Here is a 27,499-nt window from a genome sequence, read left to right as displayed (position 1 = left end):
CAGAAGGAAGTCCTCGAAATATGTGGTTGCATCATTAAAATAGTGTTTATGGGCCTGCTGCTTCATATATACTGTTGTATTACAGTAGAAAAGACATTCATATATTTATATATATATATATATATATATATATATATATATATATATATATATATATATATGTGTGTGGTGTGTGTTGTGTGTGTGTGTGGTGTTGGGTGGTGTGTGTGTGTATAAATATACTTGTACATACATACACATTCTCTCTTAGTAAATGTTGACGTCACATAACGCTTTTATTTATCTGATAACGCCTCATTGCCGAGGCCTAGACTCTCCATATCAAGATAATCGACTCTAAATAAATGACCAAAGAAAAATGTACTTATCCCCCTTTAATAATAATAATAATAAAAATAATAATAATAATAATAATAATAATAATAATAATAGAATAATAATAATAGATAATAATAATATCATAAAATAATAATAATAATAATAATAATAACAACAAAGAACTGACTTTCTCACTGAGAATTCATTTAAACAAACGAAACTCACACCTCGATTGAAGAATCATTCGCTTAGGCCTATGCAAGTTTGATCTTCGGCCGTCAGGGCTGTGGCCTAGAGGGGGGTTTATCACTTCATTCTTACGTCAGCAGGTCGCCCGGTTTCAAGATTGATTGATTGATAGGTTCCTGTAATCTGTAGTCTTACGTTTTTTTATGAGGTCGTGAGAGGATATACTATTTGGGGAGGTTGACTTGTGTGTTTTGTTGACAAACTGTTTGTATTGTATATCTGAGTATTACACGTGCTCATGAGCACACCCATATACATATATATATATATATATATATATAAAGTATTAAAATATATATATATATATAGGATTATATATATATATCTATATATATTGATATATATGTAAATATATATATTTATATATCTATATATATATAAATATATTATTTAATAATAATGTAATATAATCTATTATTAAATATTAAGTATGATGTATATATTTATATATTATATATTTAATTATTATTATATTATATATATATATAGGGGTTATATTATAGTATTATATATATATATATAGTATATCTATATATATATATAGGATATATCATATAAATATATATATATAATATATATTATCTATATATATACTTATAATATATATATTTATAATAATTATATTATATAAATATATATATTATATATATATAGTTTATCATTGTTTACCTCCATGATATATATATCTATATATATGGACTATATATATTACATAAATGTACTTTATAAGTTATTATATATATTTTAACGATCCATGTTTTCTCCTGCCATGACAGTTTTAAAAAGGTCGCATTAGTATCACGGTCATTTTTGCATTCAAGTAGCTACACGTTTCCCTAACCTTAGAACTTGAGGTCCTTTTTTTTTTTACTTTTTTTTAATTCAATTCCCCAACATCGTCCCTTCCTTTCTTCTTTTTCTTTCCTTCTTTTCTTCTTTCTTCTTTCTTTCTTCTTTCTTCTTCTTCTTCTTTCTTCTGTTTTACCGAAGAATTGCCCTACTGAAGTCGTGATCCATTTTATTAAGTCCGGCACACGACAGGCCTACCTGTAAATTTTTATGTAGGCCTAGGCCTACTGGATCTGTGCTGACTGTAGAATTAATCAGATCTGCTTTACACACTTGGTGTGTAAGTCCTAACTGGTGTATGGTGTAGGCATCTAGGCCTATATGTCCATTTTATTATTATTATTATTATTATTATTATTTATTATTATTATTATTATTTATTATTATTATTATTATTGGAGAAAAACAAATTCCCCACCAAGTAGTATGGGGGGTACAAATATATTTGAAATATGAAATACCCTTTCATAATGTGAATTTATTTCTGCATTTCGAGGTTCATGTTGAAAGTGAGTATTATTATTATTATTATTATTATTATTATTATTATTATTATTATTTATTATATTATTATTATTAATGTAGACGAAGCAATGTTTATATTATTTTCAGACTAGTTTCTTTAGTCGCACAAATTAAGAAAGGTTACGTTTTCTTGCCTGACTACTAAGTTAATTCATTCACCTACAGAGAATCTTCCAATGAATATACTATGTTGTACGTAGACTCATGTCTGGCGCAGGGACATGTGGCGATTTTATGAGATACATCTTCAAGTTGTATTATAACACGAAGGTTGAGGCCATAGCTGAGCACGTGGTGGGCATGTTGTGACTCATGTCATTTCTTGTAGTAAGCTGTTCTACGTAGTGGATGCTCATTGATGGACACATGCTCTCTCTCTCTCTCTCTCTCTCTCTCTCTCTCTCTCTCTCTCTCTCATCTCTCTCTCTCTCTCTAAGTTTTTTGATTTGTTTAATTACCAGAATGGGGTTTTTGTTTTTGCTTTATAGATAATTATATGATAATGCTTTGTGTGTATGAGAGAGAGGGGGGGAGGGGGGTTATCAGAAGGTCCTGTGGCTCCCCTCCTCCCCCTCCCCCTCCTCCCTTCAGCCGAGTGGTGAAAGTAGTTTCAAGAAAGAGCATAAGTTCTTGTTGGTCAGTCTTTCTGTTGCCATAGCCTATTTAATATCAAAGATAATGCGGAAAGAGGCACTTTTATTAAGATTGAACCCGTTGAATCTGGCTCTCCCCGGATCGGTTTCAAGTTGCGTTCAAGTAGGTAATCTGACGCTCCCGTTCCCGTTCGTCAGTTCGTGAATCTTAGAAGTGTAAAATCCTCATTGCCTTCTTGTTTTTCTCGTGACCTTGAATGGATAAAAAAAATGTTATGGGTCATGTTGGGTTCTTTGAAGTGATTTATCACGTCATTTACTCATCAAAACATCGAATGGAGTTTTATTTACAAAGAACAGATGCAAGTGCAGGTGCGTCGTCACTTGGGAAGACAGCTGCCTATTAAGCGAAATTTTACGCGCGTGCGTTCTGGAACACTCTTTCGAAAGGGAATGGTGTTTTTTCGGTCGTTTTATTTTCCTTCATGAAATAAAAAAAAAAATTCATTTGATTGAGTGATTGATTCGCGATACAGTTATTCGTGTTGTAATTGGCGGTTTCTGTAACGTAGTTTCCTGGATAAGTGTATGCTGTTGTTGGAAATGAACAAGAGAGAGAGAGAGAAGAGAGAGAGAGAGAGAGAGAGAGAGAGAGAGAGCTTTGCCTCTAGCGTGGTATTTCCCCAGCTGTGCTGATTCATGAAAGTCCAGCTATGCAAAGGTGTGTATTCCTCTCTCTGGTTGCCTATCTTCCTTATTTCTTTACATTTATCTCCCCCGTCCAATGACGTAGAGAGAGAAGGACAGACAGAGAGCATTCCAAAAACGACAACTTATACCGTAGGCTGTCAAAGTGCGTTCATTACTCCTGGGCGTCGTACCTCAAGGGGATATTATGTTACCCCAGAGCAGCCTTTTAAGGTCTTTCCTCTCAGACTTACCTTTGTGGATGGAGATTCCAGTGGATAAGTATGAGTTTGAATGCCCTGCCCCTCTTGACATTTAGCTATAGCACACACACACACACACACACACACACACACAGAGAGAGAGAGAGAGAGAGAGAGAGAGAAGGATGTTACTAACTTCTGTTATGCTGATACCTTCCAACTCTTGTCGTTTCTCTCTCTCTCTCTCTCTCTCTCTCTCTCTCTCTCTCCTCTCTCTCTCTCTCTCAAGAACCTTGTCCATCCCTGTTCCAGTCTTCCTTAATTTCTTGACGTAAAAATTCAGGATTATCACATGCAAAAGATGATGTCTATAAAATCGTGTGCACTTATCTGTAGTCTATTCACATTCAGCTTTCAGTTGTTCATCTTTTTTGGTCATTATTTTTATCAAAACAGTTTATCTCGTAATAATAAATGTATACAATTAACATTATTTATATGTCCGCGCCGTTGACAATTAAATCACATGGCCACATTTACAAGGAGTTACAAGGATTAAGATGTTTCAAAGACTTGTTACTCCATCCGCGGTGACATCGTGTGCTCAATTATCTGTAGGAGCAGCTTTTACTGTGCATTCACAGTGTCCTAATGATTTTGTCTAGCTTTCTTTTAAACTCTTCTACACTATTGTTGTTTACCACTACTGGTGGCAGTTTATTCCACGTGTCACATACATTTAGTACTGTTAATTCTGCAGTTCTTTAAAACGAGAGAGAGAGAGAGAGAGAGAGAGAGAGAGAGAGAGAGAGAGAGATTGCTGCGGGGGGACTGAGTCATCAGAGGAGAACAACGCTGACATCACTTGACGTCACGGATCCCTGTGTATGACCTGCTCTGTGGGATTATAAAAGCAATAGCCTTCTCGTTTCTCCATCTCCGAGTGTTGCCTTGCGGTTTTAGTCCTCAGATATTAAACTTTTAAAGAGGGAGGGGGATGGTTGGGAGGCGGAGGTTGGGATGGCGGTTTTCCAAGAATCATTTAGCACCGGAGGCTGTGAATCAAAACTGAATACCATTAGGATATGCGTCTAGTCTTCTCATAAGTGCTTGCTTTTTCCTCCTCCCGCCCTCCTCTTCCCCTCAAGGGATTTGGGGGTGTGTTTGGCCGAGGTGGAAGGAGCGTCTACTCTGGCATTACGTCACTGTGCTCTGACGGGAATGTTGCTCCCGACCCGGCGATTGCAATGATTTCAATACTTGGAAGAACATGTGTCTTCGCTCCCAGAACCCCGTTTCATTTTACTCCGTAAATGGTACAGTAGGACACCCACACCACCATTTACTACTCTTTTTCCTCATTTTTATTTATATAGGTGGTATTTCGTGTGGGATTCCCTTTATTTCACTGATGGTAAGTCGTCGTTGTTTTTATTTTGCTGAGGTTAAGTCGTCATGTTTTTATCTATGTAGTTCTATTGCACTGATGTTACCCTGTCCTGAGTTTTATTTCTAGTTTTATTTAACTGATGTTAAGTCGTTCATGTTTTTATTTCTGGTTTCTTTTTACCTTGGTCAAGTTGTCCTGATCGTTTATCCATTAAGGATAAGTCGTCGTCGTTTCTCGTTTCTCTCTCTCTCTCTCTCTCTCTCTCTCTCTCTCTCTCTCTCATACACATACACACAGATCAAGTCTTCCTGGTTTTCGTTTCACTGAGGTTAAGTCGTCCTGGATGTGGTACTGTTCATCCCCCATCTATATCCGGTAACGGGATGGAGAGGATGAGGTCTTGTTTATTTTCTTCTTCTTCTTCTTCTTCTTCTTCTTCTTCTTCTTCTTCAATATGTGATACTCGGTAAACTGGGAAAATAGTGGGATCTCCTGAGATATCGCTTTCAATGTATTTCTGTTCGTCTTCATTCAATTCAGCAAGTTGCTGTTGAAACAGTTTTTCTCAAATTCTTCCTTATAAAACCCCGTCGCCCGGAGGTAATAGACTTATAAACTCACATAGTAGTCCTATGCGATCAGAGGTAATACTCTTGTAGTCTCATATAGGCCTATGCACCCAGAAGTAATAGTCTCGTAATCTCACATAGGCCTATGCTCGTAGAGGTAATAGTCTCATTTAGGCCTATGCGCCCTTAGCTAATAGTCTTATAGTCATAGTCTCGTATCTCACATAGGCCTATGCGCCCAGAGGTAATAGTCTCATAGCCTCACATAGGCCTAAGTGCCCAGAAGTAATAGTCTCATAGACCTATGCGCCAAGAGGTACTAGTCTGATAGTCTGACCTAGGCCCGCGCGTTTGAGAATCTGTTGCTGATTAATGCCCACGGGATACGATCCAGTGAAATTCGCTTAAAATACGATCGTCGACGCAGCGTTTTTCTTAAAATTGCATCGTTTGTGACTCCACCCTTCCCTGGGCATATATGGGTATGTCACATTAATTGAGTAAGAAGCCAAAAGGGCGTGTGGGTGCTTGGAACGTGGTCGTATTGGAGAGATATGATTGTGTGCGCGTCGGTTGGCGTGGGTGTCCTCTTGTATTTAAGATTTTTCCCGCGCCTTGTTCTTGCAAGTCCATTTTAAAGAGAGAAAATGCGCTCTCACGTTTCAGATTCGAGTTCACTGGGTATTTGGGCAGTGGCTGTGGAAGAGTGATTATTATCGGAGCATAAAATCCTCGGTTTCGACCTCGGTATTCGCCAGAAAGTGGATATTATTCAAAGCATTAAATCATCGATTTCGACCTAGATATTCACCAGAATGGTTACGAAGGTAATTTTTTATTTAGCGATTTAGTTTGTTCCCGTATTTTTCGATTACGTTGCTGCCCAATTGGCGTCCAAAAGTAGAGGGCCAGTGGATCACGGATCTTTTGAAAGAGGGACAGAAAATAAGTTATAAACGCCTGCTTACGTCGACGGAGTAGTCACACTCTGAGCAGTTGAACATGTGTTCTTTGGGAGGTTTTTAACTGGTGCTCCTGGACATTTGTTTTGACAAGTGTTGTTTGGGAGGTTTTTAATAGGTATTTCCGAACAGGCCTTTGAACAGGTGTTCTGTGGGAGGTTTTTAACCGGTGTTTTCAGTCTTTTATTAACTAGGTGTTGTGTGTGAGGTTTTTAACAGGTGTTTCCGGACAGGTTTTTAACAGGTGTTCTTTATGAGGTTTTTAACAGGTGTTTCCAGACAGGTTTTTAACAGGTGTTTCCGGACAGGTTTTTAACAGGTGTTCTTTATGAGGTTTTTAACAGGTGTTTCCGGACAGGTTTTTAACAGGTGTTCTTTATGAGGTTTTTAACAGGTGTTTCTAGACAAATCAGTTGACAAGAGTTTTCGGAGAGGTCTTGTAACAGGCTTTTTTGGTCAGGTTTTTGAATTGGTGCTTTTGGACAGATTTTTTCAAGAATGCTTTTCATGGCTTGTTTATTAACAAATGTTTTCAGACAAGTTTTTCAACGGGTGCTCTTGGACAAGCTGTTAAACCGGGGTTCTTGGACAGTTTTTTTTTTTTTTAACAGATCTTTAACTTTTTTTTTTTTTTTAGTGCAGGTATATTTTCCGAAATTTCTGCTGTATAGTGATGGCGACAGGTGTTTGTTAATAAATATTCTTCTTCGGTTTTTGAACGCTTTCATTGTGATACCAGATCGATGTACAAACTCAAGAAAATGAAGTCACACAAACACTCACACACACACACACACACACACACACACATATATATATATATATATATATATATATATATATATATATATATATATATATATGTATGTGATGTGTATGTGTGCGTGTGTGTGTTTATCAGAAGCATATGAGACGTATTGAATCAGTGTTAAGAAAGGTCAAATCTTGATCATGTAATAACGATAATCATCGTAGTTATTAATTGGCCTGTAGTTTTTATTCATTTGGTTTTAACATGTTTCTTTTACTAGCGAATATTAGACAGGAAAGGTTTGGATAGGGGGGGGGGGGGGGGGGGGATGAACGCCCATATCACAGCATCGCCAGAAAAAAAATAAGAAATTCCTTTGACCCCATTAAACACGACCGCTTACATCGATCTAGAGCAGTGTTGCTTTTGGCTCCTGATGAACAGCCTTATGTTTTCGTCCAAGGTTTTTTTGGCCCCCCTTCGCTTTGGTTTTGAAGGAAATTGGCGTCTTCGTAATATTTCCGAGGACGTCAGGTTTTTCTTTCTCTCTATCTTGTATCTCTTCCTGAGGAAATACTGCGCGATTGTCACGGTTTAATTCGCCGTTCTGCTTAGGTGTTGTTCGCAAGTTCTTGGAAAAGATGTCTCCCGTCGATGTGACTTGTGGCTAATTTGAGCCGTAGATTTCGTAAACTCCATTTTTCTCTCTCTCCGACTCCGAGAGAGGCAGCAAGAGACAGAGAAGAGAGGGGGAGGGGGAGAGAGAGAGAGAGAGATACAGTGCCCCGTGCCTCCTGACGAAACAGACGTACGCACGCACGTAGTCGAATATCTCCCACTACCGCGGCTGGGGGCACACGCTTCTCTCGACCAGTGGAGGGTGTTCACTCACTGGCAAGGTGTTCGTGTGATCAGTCGCCTACCTTCTTATTCTCGCTCTTCTTATTCAGTCTTTAGAGCAAGGCGTTTACTGATCGAGTTCGTTGTGGAACTACTTTACTTGTCTAGTACCTTTGCAGCGGTGACGTTCTGTGTTCGCGTGACATCAGGAAAAGTGAAATTTTTATGAAAGCGACCAGAGGCCAAGTCAGTGTTGCGTCCGATGCGTTTCCTGTCGAGTTGACGGACGTACGTGTGTGTGACGTAACGGCGTATTCGTTGGAGTCGGTACGTCTCTCTTAAAGTGACTCGTGGTTCCAGCAATCCTCGTATGACCTTCTTAGACAGGAGGATCCAAGCAGGGATTGAAGTGAGTTTACAGAATTCAAGCAAACATTGATGATTTTCACACCCCGGAGTAAGATTAGTATCTACGGCTGTCCCTGAATTAGTGCCAAAAACGTAGTGCCAAGAGGAGCATGATTTATTATTGTGACTAAGCCAAGTCTTGAACAGAATGCCTGACACGGATATATAGTGTGAAAATCAGCTCAAGGAAAGGAATTTGTCCCTTTACCCCAGTTGTTTTAATGGTCGTTTTGCATGCCTTGTGAAGTTGAATATGCAACTGTCTGTGTTGGGCATTTCAGTCCGTGAAATATCTACGGTGCCCAAAAGCGGAGGAACCTGAGGCAGTGCCAGTTGAGGGACAACGCTAATGACCAACCCAATCAACCTGAGGTCACAGCTGATGACAACAATGCGTTAAAGGTGGCCTTAAGCGTCTCAGATATTCGGGAAAGTTTTGTAATGAGTCTGTTCCGGGAGATTAACTGCACATGACTACAGGGGGCGCTGCCCCTCGCGCGACCTCTCACAGGAGACCTTGGAGGGTGTGGTTTTCAGGAGGCTTCTGGTGGCCCGGATGGGCGTCCGCTCAACTTAGCGGTCCGGAGAAAACTCTGTTTAGCCGCGTTGGCCGACGCTACCGGGAAGCTCTGGCGTCAACAAAGCCTGCAAGCTTCTAGGCCCAGCCCCTTCGAGGAACTGCACCAGCAACAACAAAGGCCCGGCCACGTCCTTCGTTGCCAAAGCGATATTGGGAGTCTGTTTCATCAGTCCCTATTAAGTCTAGAGCCGCCACTGCCTCTATTGTCTTCTTCTTCGTATTCTTCTTCTGCCGCAGCGGCAGCCGAGCTCACTCCTCCCGGAAATCCTTCCGGTTCCCGAGAACAGCCTGCTCTCTGTCGAAGGAGAAATAGCCCCGTGGCGGCCACCATAAAAACTGGCAAGCGTTTGAGGTTGAGGAACAGTCTGTTTTTGTTCATCATGGAGGAAGAAGAGTTGAGTTTCGTGTACATGTTCTGCTCGTTCGTGCACATCGCGCTCTTGGGATTAATATTCGAAGCTGCTGTCTTCATGTACTCGGCTGTTGTTAAGGTACGGTCGTCATTGCCGTTCGTGGAGGGGAGGGGGGGCGGGCTTAAGAAATAATTACGCCTATGAACCGAGACAATTGGTTAAGGATAGCTAAGTGTTTTGTCATTTCTTACATATATATGTATATATATATATATATATATATATATATATATATATATATATATATTTATATTGTATGCATAAATATATTTGTATATGGAAACGCATAGCTATAGTATATAATATGAGCATGTATGTGTATATATTTGTTTAGTTTCATTGATATTTGATTATGAATTACAGAAAGAAATGATGAACGTAATGAAATACGAAGCTGACATTCCAAAACAGCGGAATACAGTATTACACAACTCTACAGCACTCGTTGCAAGAGAGTTTTCACTTGTAATTTCGTTTTTTGTTCAAAATGTCTTACTCCACTCTAGGAAAAGAATTTAGCAGAATACCTTGGTATTTCATTTGACATTAAAATTCATATCCAGATATCATTCATACTCATAAGTGGGTATTTCCCATAAAAAAGTTAAATTTATTTTATCCTAGTGCCAAAAATTTAGTGAATGCCTTGTTATTCCGAGAAATTCAAAATTTCTCGGAATACAAAGGTGAAATTTGAAAATGCGTTAGCATTTTCCAAATAACCTCATGTTAGAAATTAGTTTAGTATCAGATAAAAAAAATTTTCTTCTGATTAATCATCCAGGTGACTTAACCGTCTCGCCTTTTCAAATGAGAATGTGATTACAGATAAGATTATCGGTAGCACTTTAACCAAAGATTATTTGTCTTTTGAAATGTACGCAGTTGGCCATACAAAATGTGGTTCATTTGGTTAGTCAACACACTGTTGTAGTCATTTCTTATCCACAGGAACTAAGCCCGCATGGCAAAACCAATTGTAAGTCTAGGTTAAGTTTGGAAAACAGATGTAAATCTCGATTAATATTGGAAAACCGGTTAACAGTCTAGATTAAGATTGGAGACCAAGCTGTGTCTCTAGATTAAGACTAGAAAACATAGTTGTCAGTCTAAATTAAGATTGGACAAACCAGTTGTAAGTATATATATTTATAAGGGAAAACCAATTATAAGCCTAGACTAAGATTGGAAGACCAGTTTTAAGATCAGATTAATCGTTAAGTTGGTTGTAAGTCTAGATTAGGATTGGAATAAATCACTTAACCTGTATCGTGTTTAAAGATGTCTATGGATAAGTGTTCCTTGCGACAATGCAATGTTAATCAACGGTGAATGTGTTCGCTCATGATTAACGTGAGTCTTTTCTCTTTTTTCTTTTGCAGTTCAAAAGGATGCTGAACAAAGAGCTGAGTCACTTCTCCGAATCCAGCAAATCTGGCAACCAGATTTCAGAGTTCATCTGCACCACTTTCCTGGGTGAGTAACACAACATTTGGTCATTTATTGATGCATATTGAGTACTTTGTGAAGGGATTCCCCTGCTCTCTCTCTCTCTCTCTCTCTCTCTCTCTCTCTCTCTCTCTCTCTCTCTCTCTCTCTCTTTGGTTACGTGGGCTGACGTCATGGCATCTTCCCGTGTAGTAGCAAGCCAAGAGCTTTGCGGGAAATTCTTCGTTCCTTTGTAATCATTTTCTCCTTTTTTTCTCTCTCTCTCTCTCTCTGATTTATGCAATTAGTTGCCTTCATGAAACGTTAATAATTGTCTGGCAAGAGGAAGTGTCGGTGAAAGGGGGTTGGCGCCGTCTAAGGATCACCCAGCGCTCGACCTTGGAGGTTTAAAACCTGAGAGAAATATACTCTCTCTCTCTCTCTCTCTCTCTCTCTCTCTCTCTCTCTCTCTCTCTCTCTCTCTCCACTTCACGGCAAAGTAGCAAAAGGCTGTGTACCGATACGGGATACATAGATTCGGGTGTTGTGAGTGATTGTTTGCCCAGCGACGTGACGGGTAATGAAGGCTGGTGAAATAAAAGTATGGCCCCGAATTTCTCTATAAATGATTTCGCTCATTTTTATTGGAAGTGTCTCCGAGTGAATGAGTTGGTCAGGGTGAAAGTCTCACCTTATGCGAGGGGAAGTTTATCATTTTTCAGGGGGGGGGGGTGGGTGGGGGGTTGGGTTGGTGGTTAGGAGGAGGGAAGGGGTTGTGTTTGAAATATGCGAATGAGAAAAAAAATTTAAAAATTGTTCATTTCCTTTCGTATATAAGATTAATATACCTATAATTCCTTTTTACTTCTGTCGTCATGTTTCTCACGACCTACCTATTGGCAACTCGACAGGAGGAATAGGTTAAATTCATCACTATTTCCGTCCCCATATGTCCGCTCATGAAGCCGTTTCTAAAGAGAACTTTCTTTACCAAGAAAAAAAAAGACGGTCGCCCTGAATACGTCACACATTCAAAGTTTCGCGTAAAACGGAGGTAAAATGATAGCAGTGACGTTCTTCTTTTCCTTTTACGTGTAACTGGACATAGTTTTTTCTTCTTTTTTTTCTTTTTTAGCTGCAGTTTTGTCAACTTGAACAATGATGGGCATACTATGAGAACATTTTACAATTTTTAAATGAAGTCACGTCGTCCTTTAACAAATTACGGCTTCGTTTGTAGCATCTTTTAACAATTTTTAATTCGAGAGTGTTTTACATTGTCCGATCTATGTCATGAATATATTTTACCTTTTTTTATCTGACCGCATCCATTGTACTTATTCACCCTTTTACTGGAAACTTATAAATAGTACCACCCAATTAAACGAAAGTAAACAAGTATAAAAATCAAAGTGATTTATCCATCTGCTTATCAGCTTAATGACTGTTAAGAGCATATTGGAAAATCGAGAACTCGCTCTTCCAGAACTCGGGCATTGCATGAAAGCGTTCACTCCCCCCAAAAGAATAATTAAATAAATAATAAATATATGCTAAGAGCTTTCAAAACACTCTCTTACATTATTAATAAAGGTATAAATTTTTTATGATCAACCCCGTAGCAAGCGTTAATTACGGAAAAACAATTTTAAGAAATAAGTTTTAATATCTCCTTGAGATAATTGAAATATCAAACGTATTTCAGTTTCATTTGAAGAAAATTAATATTAAATGCCTTTCTTATATATCCAGAGGCTTAATTATTTATGATGAAACTGACATTAATGGACTATAGCCTAGATTGTTCATATTTCTAATCATGAATTTTTTTGTTTTTACCAGATTCGTTTTTTGCTTTTTTTTTTTTTACTTCCATAACGAAATCGACGATAAGATAATGCTCGATTCACCTCTCATGAATTCAAAATTTGTCTTATTTTTTAAAAAAATTTTATTATTATTCCTCCCCCTCAAAAAAAAAAAAAAAAAAAAAAAACAAAAAAAAAAAAAAAAAAAAAAAAACGAGGAGTTCGGTGACCTTTGTACTACGTCAAATGGACGCATTCTTGCAACACAAACACTTGGTTGTACCTGAAGATGCAGCTTACCCATTGACTGAATTACATATTTGGCGTCATATCGGAAGAGATCGCCGAGGTTAAAATTCTGGAGGATGCCTTATTCACAAAATTGGCATCGTATAGAAATGGGCGTAGACAGCAGCTATATATATATATATATATATATATATATATATTATATATATATATATATATATATATATATATATATATTTCTAATCATGAATTTTTCAACTAGACTAAATAATAATGTGTATAATGTATATATATATATATATATACGGTATATATATATATATATATATATATATATATATGTAATACTGTATATATATAATCTATATATATATATATATATCTATATATATATATATGTAATATGGAATTTTAACTTCGGCGATCTCTTTCGATGTGACGCCAAATATATGTATAATTCAGTCAATGCGTAAGCTGCATCTTCGTGTAATAACCAAGCGCCTGCGTTACAAGAATGCGTCCATTTGACGTAGTACAACGGTCACCGACCTCCTCGATGTTTTTTGGGGGGAAATAATAGAGACAAATTTTGAAATCTGGAGAGCTGAATCGACCATTATCTTATCGTCGATTTCGTTATGGGAGTTTAAAAAAGTAAAAAAACGAAAAAACCATTCGATATGTGTCCCACTTATTGTCTGAAGTATTAGTGCACTATCGCTATGCTGTTGAGAAGCTATTTTTTCATATTTTTTCTTACTTTACCTCCTGCAAGGCTATTTTTTTTATTCCTTTTTGTTTTTTTAGGAACCGTATCATCAATTCTGTCTCTGTTTTTGCTTCATATTGTAGAAAGGCAATAATTAAAACATGTTACCAAGCGGTCTCCGTATGGAACACCTACTCTCTCTCTCTCTCTCTCTTGGACGGTTGAATGCATGAGCTGGTCTTGGGATTTGTGTGGATTCAGTTTCTGCAAAACTCTTATTAGATTTTACCCGACTTTGCAATTTGTCATCACAGCCTGACGAAGGCGCTGCGGCCTTCGTCAGGTGTTGTTGCCCTCTGGTCTACTTCCGGAATGATTGGTGATCGACAGATCATTGTTATCGTAATCGCTTTTTAGGTTATCATTACGTTTGCGATAACCACTGTCTTACAGTCATTATCACTAGGTCTATCCTATTCATTATGAGTCATTGTTATTATTTATCGTAGGTATTGTTGCCATGTAATCATTATCATTAGGCCTATCATTATCGTTAAAAGTCTCTGTTTTTGTTATTTATTGTAGGTATCGTTGCTAAGTCATCATTATCATTAGGCCTATCTCTATCGTTATAAGTCGTTTTTACTGTTATTTACCATAGGTACTGTTGCTATGTAATCATTATCATTAGGCCTATCCTTATCGTTAAAATTATGTTTTTTATTTATTGTAGGTATCGTTGCTATGTCATCATTATTATTAGGCCTATCTCTATCGTTATAAGTCGTTTATATTGTTATTTATCGTAGGTATTTTTGATATGTAATCATTATCATTAAGCCTATCCCTATCGTTATAAGTCATTTTATATTGTTATTTATCGTCGGTATCGTTGCTGTGTAATCATTATCTCTAGGCCTATCCTTATCGTTAATAGTCCGATTTTGTTGTTTATCGTTGGTATTGTTGCTTTGTAATCATTATCATTAAGCCTATAGTAGTGTTGTTATGATGACTATAGGTCACCATTATTGCTCATTTATCACATGTTTTATTTATTATTATTATTATTATTATTATTATTACACTAACAACCAATCCAGATGTTGACAACACGAAATACCTGTCAGCCATATTCCTGCCACTTTTAAACGCCCGTCAGCTCTTACCGTGTCGTTCTTATACCAAGTTGACCTACGAATTGCGACCACTGGCCTCCCAAGTGCTGACGTCTTCAGGCAAAACGTACTGCAATTCAACGACGTCAGCAGAAGCTATCTGTTTTGTTAACGTCAGCTTTCCATTCCACTGAAAGTCCGGTGTCAGTCACCCATAATCACGTGGTCAAGTCATCAGGCAGTCTAATGGACCAATGAATTTATTCATCAGTCAATCAATCAGTTCATCAGTCAATCAGTCTGTCAGTCAGTCAATCAGTTGATTAGTCTGTCAGCGAGTCAGTCAGTTCATCAGTCAGTCAGTCTACCATTCAACCAGTTCATCAGTCTGTCAGTTAGTCAGTCAATTCATCAGTCAAAGAGTCAACCACCAATCAATGTATTCATCAGTCTATCAGTCAGTCCATCAAGTAATCATTCAGTTCATCAGTCATTCATTCAATCAATCAATTCATTACTCAGTCAAAAAACTGTTCAGCCAATTCATCAGTCAAGCAACCAATCAATATCAGTCAATCAGTTCATCAGTGAATCGGTCAACCCATCAGTTCATCTGTCAGTTAATCAGCCAGCTAATCATTCAATCATCCTATCTGTTCATTTGTCAATCAATCGCTATCTATCTATCTATCTATCTATATCTATATATATATATATGTATGTATATATATATATATATATATATATATGTATGTATATATATAAAACTGTTGTGTGTTTTGGACATGACAGCGCATGCGTACTTGACTCTTGGCTGACATGAGAGGAGGCTTTCCGAGAAGCGAGTGTGTATTTAGCGATCAAAATACGTCCAGCAGTTGTCATGAGAGAGAGAGAGAGAGAGAGAGAGAGAGAGAGAGAGAGAGAGAGAGAGAGAGAGAGAGTTATTTTTAGACGCATGTTGACACGCGCGGTATCGCTTGGCAGGCAACAGCGCGATTATAATAATGAAGCAATGCTTGGTATAGATGTTATCTTTGGCCAATAAAGTGTGATTGTCTTTTCGTGACTGTTGTTTTGTTATCTCTCTCTCTCTCTCTCTCTCTCTGCATGTGTGTGTCCGTTAATGTTATTTTCAGTTGATAAGACTTATTTGAATAGAGGGCTGGTGGGGGGGGGGGGGGGGGGGGGCATTTGCGTTCTGTCTCTCTCGGGTATGATGTTACCATAATTGAAAATCTCTCTCTCTCTCTCTCTCTCTCTCTCTCTCTCTCTCTCTCTCTCTCTCTCTTCACGAAACGGTGGAACCAACCCATAGGGGTATCTATGGTAATCTGTCCTGAAACCTGCCAGAAAGGCCACTGATTAATCAATTTATATGAAAATGATTGTCACCGTATACTGTCTCTTTGCACTTGAGCCTCAAGTGAATGAAGTCGTGCAATATATTTTACTCGAGTTGTACTTGAGGTACACCTTTCCTTCTCCCCCCACCCTGTTTCCCTGTGCCCACGTTGCGTAACGGAAGGAAGGCAGCCAAATGCCGTGATTCGCGAGGGTCTTGGGCAGAGAGAGAGAGAGAGAGAGAGAGAGAGAGAGAGAGAGAGAGAGGTGGACTGTTCTCTAGAAAATGCAATGAATAATTTCGAAAGCGAAAGCAAAAGTTCAATCAAACCTTCTGAAACAATTTGAACTATTTGGAAAGAAGGCCTGAGAGAGAGAGAGAGAGAGAGAGAGAGAGAGACGAGATGACCTCTTAGGAAGGAGGAGAGAGCGAGAGCGAGGAGAGGAGAGAGACAAACGTTGGTATAGAGAACGCCTCGAAGATTTTAAAAACGACCAAAACAAAGACAGCGAAATATAAGTCTAATGAAAGGTTAATAACCGAATGTCCAGCCTCTCGGCGGTTGTTTACGCTTCAAGAGAAGCACACCTGGACACAGAAAAAAAAAATATTTTACCCAAGGTAAGCAGAAGCAAAGGTTAACAACCCAGTTTCCTGTCGGTTCGGTCTAATGTTTACAACTCGTAGGGTTGCTGCGAATCAAAATCCCTCCCCCTGTGGCACGCCAAGCATTTTTCTTGCGCTGTCAGTAAGGCTTCGTCATCATCATTCCATCTTTTCTAAAACCATACAATGCACCTTTTGCCAAACACCGGCTATGCAGGAACACGGATGGACTCCCGCAGCTGATGCGGAGGCGTGAGTGTGCGTGTGTGTTTGGAGTTTGGCATCGCTTGCAAAATATCTGGGTTGGTCTAGTGGGTTTCCTCTTGGGTGGTCTAAACTCTAGTGGATCAACTCCTAGCTTGGTCTCCTCCTCATGTATATGATTTGGTCGACATCGGGAGGATAACAGATTGCTATCTTTGAAAAGTTAAAAGTGAAAGCAAGATTTTGATGAATAGGTCTATTCTCCATTGTTTTTTATTTATCTATTTTTACCGGAGGCTTCCTTATTCCATCATACGTAGATACATTTCTGACAAGCCCTAGTGCTAATATCATACCACGCACCCAGGGGCATCTTGGAGACTCTTGAGGGCATTATAAATATCCCCGTCCGCTCTATTTTTATACAGTAGGAGGCGCGTAACGTCATGACTATTTTTTTCATATATAGTAGGCAATACAGTACGAAAGAGGTGAAAGCCATAGACCGAAAAAAGGTCTGGCTGCGATGTTGAATTCCTTTCGGGAGGAGGAGGAGGAATTAGAAGGTATATGACTATTGCTTAAAAGGGGTAAGGGGATGAGTCTACACCCCATTCCTCTCTTCCCCTTCCCCGGGGCCATCTCCCATCCCCTTCCACACACCAGCCAACGACGACGACTCTCGCATATTAATTACAGATGGTTTCGGGACGTCATCTGACAAGGAGGTCGTTAAGTGGCGCCAGGGCGCTTGTCACATCTCGAACCGAGTAGTAGTATCATCTCGGCATTCGGCAACACGCGGCTGCTGCCTCCCACACTGCCCCCTACGAACCTTCCAGAATCGGTGGCGCATCTAAGGAGGAGGAGGAGTTCCTCTTTTTCGGTGTCTTCTTCTTTTTCCCCTTTCTCTTCTTATTCCTCTTCTTTTTCCTACTGTTCGGCTCCCTCCTCCTCCCCCTCCTCTTGTTTTTCCTCTTCCTCCTCATCTCCTTTTTCCTCTTCGTCTCTCCTCCTCCTCCTCTTCCCTCCTCTTTCCTCTTCTTCACCACATGTTGATAAGCCTCCGGGCTTTATGATTTTTTTTTTATTTATTTATTTTTTTTTTTTTTGTGTTCCGAATTCCCTGGCCCTTATCTTGTCTAGTAACTGTATATCTTTCAAGTGGTTAAAAAAAAAAATACTGGATTTTTCATGTACGTGTTTTGTTTACTGTGTTGGGTAACTGATGAATTATTAAATTATGCTAGGAAGGGATTTAATCTCTCTCTCTCTCTCTCTCTCTCTCTCTCTCTCTCTCTCTCTCTCTCTCTCTCTCTCTCATTTTCTCTTTGATTCCTCATCTCCGTGTTGTTTCAGGAGGAATAATGCAGCCTAGGTAAATGATAAATTATGCCCAGACGAGTTAGCTCTCTCTCTCTCTCTCTTATTTTTTTCTGATTCCACATCCCGCGTTGTCTCAGGAGGAAGGACAGCCAGCCCCACCCCCCACCAAAGCGAAAGGTGACGTTATTTGGCGACTGTCCAAATTTCGAATTATGTTCTCCTCCGGTGCGCGCCACGCCGAGTTTGTCTTCAATTTTATCAACCTTCTCAAATCCGTTCTAGTGTTTTTTTTTTCTTTCTTTCTTTTTTTGGCAAGTGTTGCTTTTATAAATAGGTTTGGAGGACCCGGGAATAGATTCCCCCCTAGTTTAAATAGCACGTTGGAATGTGTGACTTATGTTTTTTTTTTAAGTTAATAAAGGTTTTATACTTTATAGTTTACTATTTAGAACGATTGAATTTAAAGCTACTTTGTTCTTCGTCTTTCTCTTGTCATTTCGATACTCTAATTCGATCAGTTCAATGAGCTTGATATATCTCCATGAGTAGTAGTTTCTTATGTGAATGATACTATTCATGATAGTTTACTATTTAAGGGAAGATGAAATTAAAACTGTTCTTTTCACCACCTCTCTTTTGCCAAATTTGTTTGAATTATATAAGTTAAATGAACTTCTCATATCTCAATGATTGGTAGTTTATGTGAAGAAAGCTTTTCACGAAAATTTACTATATAAGGGAAAATGAATTTAAGACTTCTTTTTACCATCTGTCTCTTGCCAGTTTAATGTATAAATCCAGTTCAGTAAGCTTGATATATCTCCATAAAAAGCAGTTTCTTTTATGAATAAGTCTGATCATGATAGTTTACCATTTAAAGGCAGATGAATTCAAAACTGTTCTTTTCACCAACTCTCTTTTTGTTCATGTGAATTTACAGTTTAGAAGTGTTGAATGATTTTAAATCCTCGCTTTTTTTCCGCCATCTCTCTGTTGCCATGATTATGTTTGAATTCGTTGAACGAACTTGATTTATCTGCACAAGTGAGCTTATTTCAGTTTAATGAGCTTGATTTATGTGCATAAGTGAACGCATCTACATCACTGAAGGTCTCATAACCTTGTTTACCAGTCCTGTGGAACCTCCAAATTGTAGTGCAGCATCACGTGAGCCACTTGCTGCATTCTTATTTCGCTCTTGGGCCAGGTGTCCAGATCACCTTCGATCTTGCCCACCTCTTCCCTCCTCTGGCTTTCGTTCTCACGTGTTTCAGGGGATGGTTAGAATTTTTCGCTGTCGTCTTGGCCACATTGAACCGTATCTGTAAAGAACCACTTGTCTTAGGATTTATGAGAGCAACTTTTCTTTGGATTTCTCCGTAAAGGACCTCTTTTCTTTGGATTTTCTCTATTATGAACTACTTTTTCTTGGATTTCTCTGTAAAGAACCAGTTTTTCTTTTCTCTCTCTCTCCCTTTGTAAAGGACCACTTTTCTTTGGACTTCTCTGTAGAGAACCACTTTTCTGTGGATTTCTTTGTAAAGAACCAGTTTTCTTTGGATTTTTCTGTTTAAAGAACCACTTTTCCTTGGATTTCTCTGTAAAGGAACATTTCTTTGGACTTCTCTGTAGAGAACCACTTTTCGTTTGCTTTCTCATTTGTCAATGAATGTTGATGATTATTTTCATCACATTTTCTCGCCGATTCAGTTTCCAGGGAGCTAATGAGATGAAGAAGATATAGTAATACCTTGTATTAATTAACCCTGTTGCCTAGAAGTCATTATCATGTTAACAGTGTCCTGTTTCTGGTCCCTTTCCAGTATATCAACCAAAATAATTAGCTGTGGACGCCTGTGGAATAATGTATTAAGTGCTGTCGTTTTAGTATATATATTATATATATATATATATATATATATATATATATATATATATATATATATATATTTGTGTGTGTGTGAGTCCGCTGATTTCCGTTTCATTAGCAAACTTCTGAAATCTCCCAGTCCATTGAATTATCGAGATAATTTGTTTAAAGTAAGCTTTCAGTCTTTAATACAGTTTTTAAACATGATAAACCTTTAATTAGAATAAAGCCTTAAATGTGATTAAGCTTTCAGTATGATAAAAGTTATATTTATAATAAAGCTTTCGTTACAACAAAGCTTTCATTATCATGAAGCCTTCTGTGTAAGTTTTTAGCATAATAAAGCCTTCAGTGTTATAAAGCCTTCATTTTAAAGAAGCTTTCACTATAATAAAGCCTTCAGTCTAATGAAACTTTCACTATAATGAAGTCTTCAATCTAATAAAGCTTTCAGTATAATATAGCTTGAAGGGAAGTGCTTGTTCACCAGGTGTTTATTTTCTGCTCGTGGTTTGGCCTGTGGTTTTTGCGTCTCCCGAGATCGTGCTCTCTCTCTCTCTATCTCTCTCTCTTTCTCTTTCTCTAACAAGGTATCGCCCCGTGTTTGTTTGTTTGTCGCCTCTTATCGGCTCCATCGTTGCGTCATCGGGTAGTCCCTTCGTCAGGGGCACTTCCTTAATTGTCATTCTCAGGCGAGAAATATTCATTAACTGAATTCCTGTGGCATGCCTGAACCGGTTCTCGCAAGAGACCACTTCGTAGAAGTCTTCATTTCAAGGCAACATTGTCGTCATCTTTATAGGTTCAATTTTCCTCTACGAGATGTTTTCTAGATGTAAAGAAAAAGTGGGAGAACCAGTGGTTCGCCCTGCGAGTCACACAGTACCTCCGAATTCCGGGCTGCAGACGGAGTAGGCCTAAAGGGTGCTATATCACGTGATTGAGAGTTGAGACTAGATCTCTTTAGCCTACGATATGTTTAGTCCCATTTTTTATATATATAAGCTACGTGACTCTGATTTAGTCTCGAGTTTGTGTTTAATTCTTGCTAGACATTCATAGTCCCCAATGTAAGATCTGCAATATACTGTTTACCTTGATGAGCGCGAGGGAGTATTTATCAGCAGAGCCTTAACGGTCAGAGTATATATGAATTATTGCTGTTGCTCCGCGTCACACGAAACCAGTTCTCCTTCTTTGGAGGTGACGTTCAAGCCGTCCTTGAGTTTAGGGACGCTCTCTGCAAAAACAAAAACCATTTGCTAAATGTTGTTTTGGTTATTTTGCGTAACGGTATCTAGAACTAGAGATTTGCTTTGCACGCAGTTGTTTCAATGCGCATGAACTTTACCATTTTGACTGGCGCGAATAAGTTGAGCGTAAGGAACACTCCTAGTGAACACAACGCCTAAGATAACAGTTTGGTAATGATGAGCTCTCTCTCTCTCTCTCTCTCTCTCTCTCTCTCTCTCTCTCCTTATTGTCCCGAAGGCTTCCCTGGTTTTTTTCCATCATCCCATCTTCTTTGGGACTAGTCATGATAATGACTAGTCTCCTTATTCAGAAACAACAACAATATTGTACGTCTCTCTCTCTCTCTCTCTCTCTCTCTCTCTCTCTCTCTCTCTCATGAATGAAGCGAGTTCTGGGATCTTGTCGCGAATTACCATACCAGCATTCCTTACACCTCCACAGAAGTTTATTTACCTCGTAGTTTTTTTTTTTTTTTATCATGTTTGACCTCTTGACCTCGTTCGTGTTCTTATTGCATTTTCATTTTGGTCATCTTTTTATCATAATTCGTTTCCTTTTTTTTTGAGGATCTCACTTTCATCACGCACAACTTTCACTGCCCTTGTGACTCTCTCTCTCTCTCTCTCTCTCTCTCTCGATTGGGCCACGAAGAGATGTGAATGAATGAGGAAAATAGGGGCGCAAAGACAGTAAATATATAATTAAGTTATAGCAATGGAATTTATGATGATAAGGATTAGAGATCGTATTATCCTTCTATAGCAGGCTGGACAAAACCATGGGGATGCACATTACACGCGCGCGCGCGAATATATATATATATATATATTATATATATATATATATATATATATATATATATACTATGTACTAGTGTACGTACGTATGTGTTTTCCTGTAAATACCCTAAACTGATAAATGAGTAGATAGTAACCTCCTGTTTCGATGGAATTGAAAGTTATTCTTCCATATTCTTAAGACCAATTTGAAGAGTAGAATTTTTTAAAGACCGCAGTGAAGTCTCTTCTATGCAACTCGCCCACCTCCACCCCCGCACCGCCATACCACCTAGGCCTAATGAATGTTCCAGGCCTATGTATGTTCCAGGAAGACGTAACAAGGTCAATGAGGAAATCATATGACCTTGATTCGTGTTAACGTTAATCGTGACCTTTTTCTATGTAATCTCTCTCTCTCTCTCTCTCTCTCTCTCTCTCTCTCTCTCTCTCTCTCTCTCTCTGGCGTCTTCGCTCGCATTCGGAGTGTAATGGCTTCAGCTGGAGAGAGAGAGAGAGAGAGAGAGAGAGAGAGAGAGAGAGAGAGAGAGAATCAGCAGCACCAGTCGCATCCAGATAGGAGTCAAATGATATAGACTCATAAGAGTACTTTAAAAAGGTCATTCTCTCTCTCTCTCTCTCTCTCTCTGTATTAGTCTTAAGGTCGACCTTGAACCCAGTGCGGGGAGAGAAGTTGCCCCTCTAGTATACCCCTGCCCCACCCCCAACCCCCTGCCGGTCGATCGAGAACGGCTAACTTCCTCAAACTTCGGGGTTCTCCCGGATTCTCTCTTCATTAGTTCGAGTTTTATCCAAATTGCATTTTTGTTTCGTTAAAAACCCGCTCTCTCTCTCTCTCTCTCTCTCTCCTCTCTCATCTCTCTCTCTCTCTCTCTGTTTATATATATACATAGTATATTTATGTGTATGTATATACATATATACACACATTTTATGTATGTATGTATGTATGTATGTATACACAGAGAGAGAGAGAGAGAGAGAGAGATAGAAAGAAAAGAAATTGTAAATGTTTATGTTTGCGAAACAAAAATAAATCTTAGATAACAAGCTGATATATATATATATATATAGGTATATATATATATATATATATATATATATATTTTTATATACATGCATACATATATACACACACATTTACGAATGTCTGTATAATTTTTCCTTGCATTTTGATTGTTGTTTATTTTAATTTATTTTCCTCCTACTGTCTATCCCGAAGACGGTTTTGTAAGTGAATACACTGAGTGATATGATTGTTCTTCATACGCCTTCGAACGTTAAGACTTGGATAATGGAATTCTTTGTGATAAGCGTATAATGTGATGGATTGCGAGCCATTTATAGACTGTTGTTTGTTACCATGCTAATGTGGTCGGCTTGCAAGATAATCCTCTCTCTCTCTCTCTCTCTCTCTCTCTCTCTCTCTCTCTCTCTCTCTCTCTCTCTCTCTCTCTCTCTCTTCTGATAAAGTCTCTGTCATATACATAAGCATTCTCTCTGTCTCCCTCTCTCTGACAGATTCTCTTCCTTTCTCTCACCGGATAAAATTTCTTTCTCATATCAGTCATATACATAAGCATTCTCTCTCTCTCTCTCTCTCTCTCTCTCTCTCTCTCTCTCTCTCTCTCTCTCGTAAGTAGCCATCTTGCTTGGTGAGTCGTACCCGCGTGAAGTCAGATTAATCAACAGATATCACAAGTTTAACATACGACTAGAATTTGAGAAATATCTAGAAGTGTTCGTGAACTATCGGTGATAAGATTAGTGTGAAAAAAATAGTGGATAAAGCGTCTTCTAAGTTAGTTTATCAAGTGTAATACTATAAATCAGAACAAGATGGCAGTAAGTTTCCAACTGCGGGAAGGAGTGGCGTAATTTGGCGTGTCTAGCAGATTCGCAATACGATGCGGTAGCAGGAAGGGAACTGGCATTTCTCATCTATGAAATCAGCAACAGTCCTAACCAAAAAGATACAAAAGCATTCATAGATATATTAGAAGGATATAATCCTTCAAACTGGAAACAAATCTAATGAAAATATCTTGAAAATAATTGAAGAAGTTCCAAATAAAATCCAGTGGTCAGAGACTCATAAAGAAAATATACATAAACCAACATATTCCGACAAAGAAATGAATAAGGTGAATCTTGTGAATATCCTAATTGATGCATTAGGAAAAAGAAAAAGAATGCCAAAGCATGCAAAATGTGTAAGGTTTGTGGATAGCATAGTCAATCCACAAAAACCTAATCAGAAAATGTGCTGCATGCAACATTCCGACCCATCCACAGTGTGCTGAGGTAATACAAGATTTGAGAAAGATACAAGAATTTTTTGTTCAACATGTCTATCATGGATAGACAATGTTATTAAATCAAGATTGAATGTACAAATAGTTGAGGATGAAGAAGAAGAGGAAGAGGAAGAAGAAGAAGAAAAAGAAGAAGAGGAAAACGGAAGAGAAGTAAACAAAAATGAAATGACAGAAAAAAATAAGGAAAACAAAGAAACAAGATAAAAGTATGGATGCAGAGATACTCATTGATACTACATATGAGGCAATAAAGCAGCATACCTACGAAGAAATAAATTACGATATGACAACAGAAAAGCAAATCCCGATGAGGCTCTACCCAGATCTTATACAATGACGGGAAAGAGGGAAAATATAGACAAGAAAGACAAAATCTGCAACCTTTTGAAAAGAGGGAATTGCAGATTTGGAGAAAGATGTTACTACAAACATCCTAAGATATGTCAAAACTATGAAATATATGGTAAATGTGCATACTTAGATGGATATGGGGAGATGATTGCAGAGATCTGCATCCAAAAATATGTAAAAACCTAAAAGAAGGAAAAGGATGTAAGTCGACAAAAAATGCAAATATATGCACCCTGTAGCCATGAATCATAATCAAATAAATAACCAACCAAGTAATAAAATCCAAAATAAGAAGGAAACAAATAAAGAGAGAAATCAAGAATATCAGGTAAAAGAGAAAAGCAAACCACCAATGAGATATGCAGAGGGTGTCAGCAAAAAATTTCAAAGCATCAGCTCGAAATTCTACTCAAGAGATAATAACTGTATTTATTATGCAAGAGGATATTGCAGAAACGGAGAAAATTGCAGATTCAGACACAAAATGAATAATTATGATGAAGGAAGATCAAATATTATGGAAAAGTTGGATTTTTTAATGTCAGAATTTGCTGGAAATGAAAAAAAGAACAACATACAGAACAGGAAAGAGACATGGGAAAATCCTTATTACTACCAGTATTAAATGAAGGAGAAAACACGCAAACCATCATAGTGATGAATGCGCAGGGTTTAGTTACGAGTAACTCAAAAGAAAAATAGAGTACTTAGAAGAAACTAACCCAAAATGAAAAGAAAATAGATATAATGAATATAAGTGAAACCTGGTATCCCCCCAAGAGACTGGGAAGGATGATCAAATAAAAGGGTTCCAAACTTATAGATCAGATAGAAAAATAGGAATCAAGGAGGAACGCAATATATGGGAAAGACAAAAAACAAGGAAAAATATATGAGAAAATATAGTAACTCAGAATGTGAACTAATAGCGGTAGAATTTGAATCTGAAAAATTGATGAACATAGTAATATAGACCTCCTAATACTAAAGAGTTTGACTTAATAATTGAAAAATTGGATGATATATGTAGAAATCACAAGGACTGGACTATTCTCCTATCTGGTGACTTCAACTTTCCTTTCGTAGAATGGAAAGAACGAATAGGAGATTGTGGTTGTACTTATACATATAAAAAAAGAGAGTAATAGTAGTGCAGAAGATAAGAGGCAATTTGAAAAGCTATTAGATATGCTACTAGAATACAACATTCAACAAATAAATCACCTGCCAACAAGAAAGGAAATACTTTAGACCTAGTATTTGTGAACGAGATGAATTATGTTAAAGAAATAATAGTTTATAATGCGAATATTTCAGACCATAATGTCATAGATTAACAGTTCATTCCAAAGCAAGTGAAAATAGAGATAAGCAAGAAATGAAAAAGTGGGAAGGATATGGAAGGAAAATACAACTTCTACAGTAAAAAATATAAAATGGTCAGAAATTAATGAAGAATTAAACAAAGATTGGGATAATAAAACATTTTCGTAAGTGATGAACATAAGGGTAAATACGGAGATATTATATAAAATATTGGAGAAAATGTGGAAAAAATATATACCGAAGAAGAAAAGTAAACATCATTCATGCATACCAAGAGACAGAAGGATCTTGTTCCAGAAAATCAGAAAGTGGAAAAAAGGTCTTGCAAAAGAAAAAAATGCATGGAAAGTTATAGAACTAAAAAGTAAGATAGAAATGCAGAACAAAGATTATACAATCAAAAAGAAAATGAAAACGGGACTTGGAAGAAAAAAACCCTATTAAATATCAAGCAAAACCCCACAAGCTATTATACTCATATGCGAAGAAGATGAATAAAAGAAGAATAGAAATAGGCCCTCTGAGAATTGAAGGAGATTAACGAATGAAAAAAGGAAATTTGCAACATACTGGCAGAACGATATAAGAGAGAATTCACCCCTAGAATAGATAATGAAGATAATGATATAGAAGTAAGGGATGAAAATAGTGAATATTTAGCTGACATAGATATTAATGAAGCTGATATTGTGCAGGCTATTAATGAAATTAAAAATGGAGCTGCTGCAGGGCCTGATGGAATTCCTGCTATTTTGTTAAAGAAAGTAGTTCATTCTATCGCAAAGCCACTTGCAATATTATTAAGACAAAGTGTAGATACAGGCAAGATTTATGAGGAGCACAAATTAGCATATATTACCCCTACTTTCAAAAGTGGATCAAGACTAGAGGCAAGTAATTATAGGCCTGTGAGTCTAACATCACATATTATGAAAGTGTATGAAAGGGTAATGAAGAAAAATATTATGAAACATTTAATAAAAAAATAATTTGTTTAATAAAGGACAACATGGTTTCGTACCCGGAAAAGTACACAAACCCAACTGTTAGTCCACCGTGAGAACATATTCAAAAATATGAAAAGCGGAAATGAAACAGATGTGGTTTATTTAGACTTTGCAAAAGCTTTTGATAAAGTAGACCATAATATATTAGCGAAGAAAATTAGAAAACACAATATCGTGGATAAAGTAGGAAGATGGTTAAAAGAATTTTTACACAACAGAAAACAGATAGTTATTGCAAACGACGAGAAATCGGATGAAGTCAAGGTAATATCCGGTGTGCCGCAAGGTACGGTGTTAGCTGCAATACTGTTTGTTATTATGATTGAAGACATAGACAATAATGTGAAGGATTCGGTAGTGAGTAGTTTCGCAGATGACACAAGAATAAGTAGAGAAATTACTTGTGATGAAGATAGGAACGCTCTACAAAGAGACCTTAACAAAGT

General features: G+C 37.7%; 1 protein-coding gene across 1 annotated transcript in view; it reads left to right on the top strand.

Moving 5' to 3' along the window:
* The window catches only part of LOC135225630 (3',5'-cyclic-AMP phosphodiesterase 4C-like), a 123,110-nt gene that overhangs the window by 63,830 nt on the left and 31,781 nt on the right, over window positions 1-27,499 (top strand). The window contains exon 2 of the mRNA XM_064264953.1: window positions 10,720-10,813. Coding sequence (XP_064121023.1) covers window positions 10,720-10,813 — 94 coding nt within the window. The remainder of the gene's footprint in view (window positions 1-10,719; window positions 10,814-27,499) is intronic.

The sequence above is a fragment of the Macrobrachium nipponense genome, chromosome 20 (assembly GCF_015104395.2).
Source record: "Macrobrachium nipponense isolate FS-2020 chromosome 20, ASM1510439v2, whole genome shotgun sequence".
Lineage (NCBI taxonomy): Eukaryota > Metazoa > Arthropoda > Malacostraca > Decapoda > Palaemonidae > Macrobrachium > Macrobrachium nipponense.
This window is presented reverse-complemented; position numbering and strand designations above follow the sequence as displayed.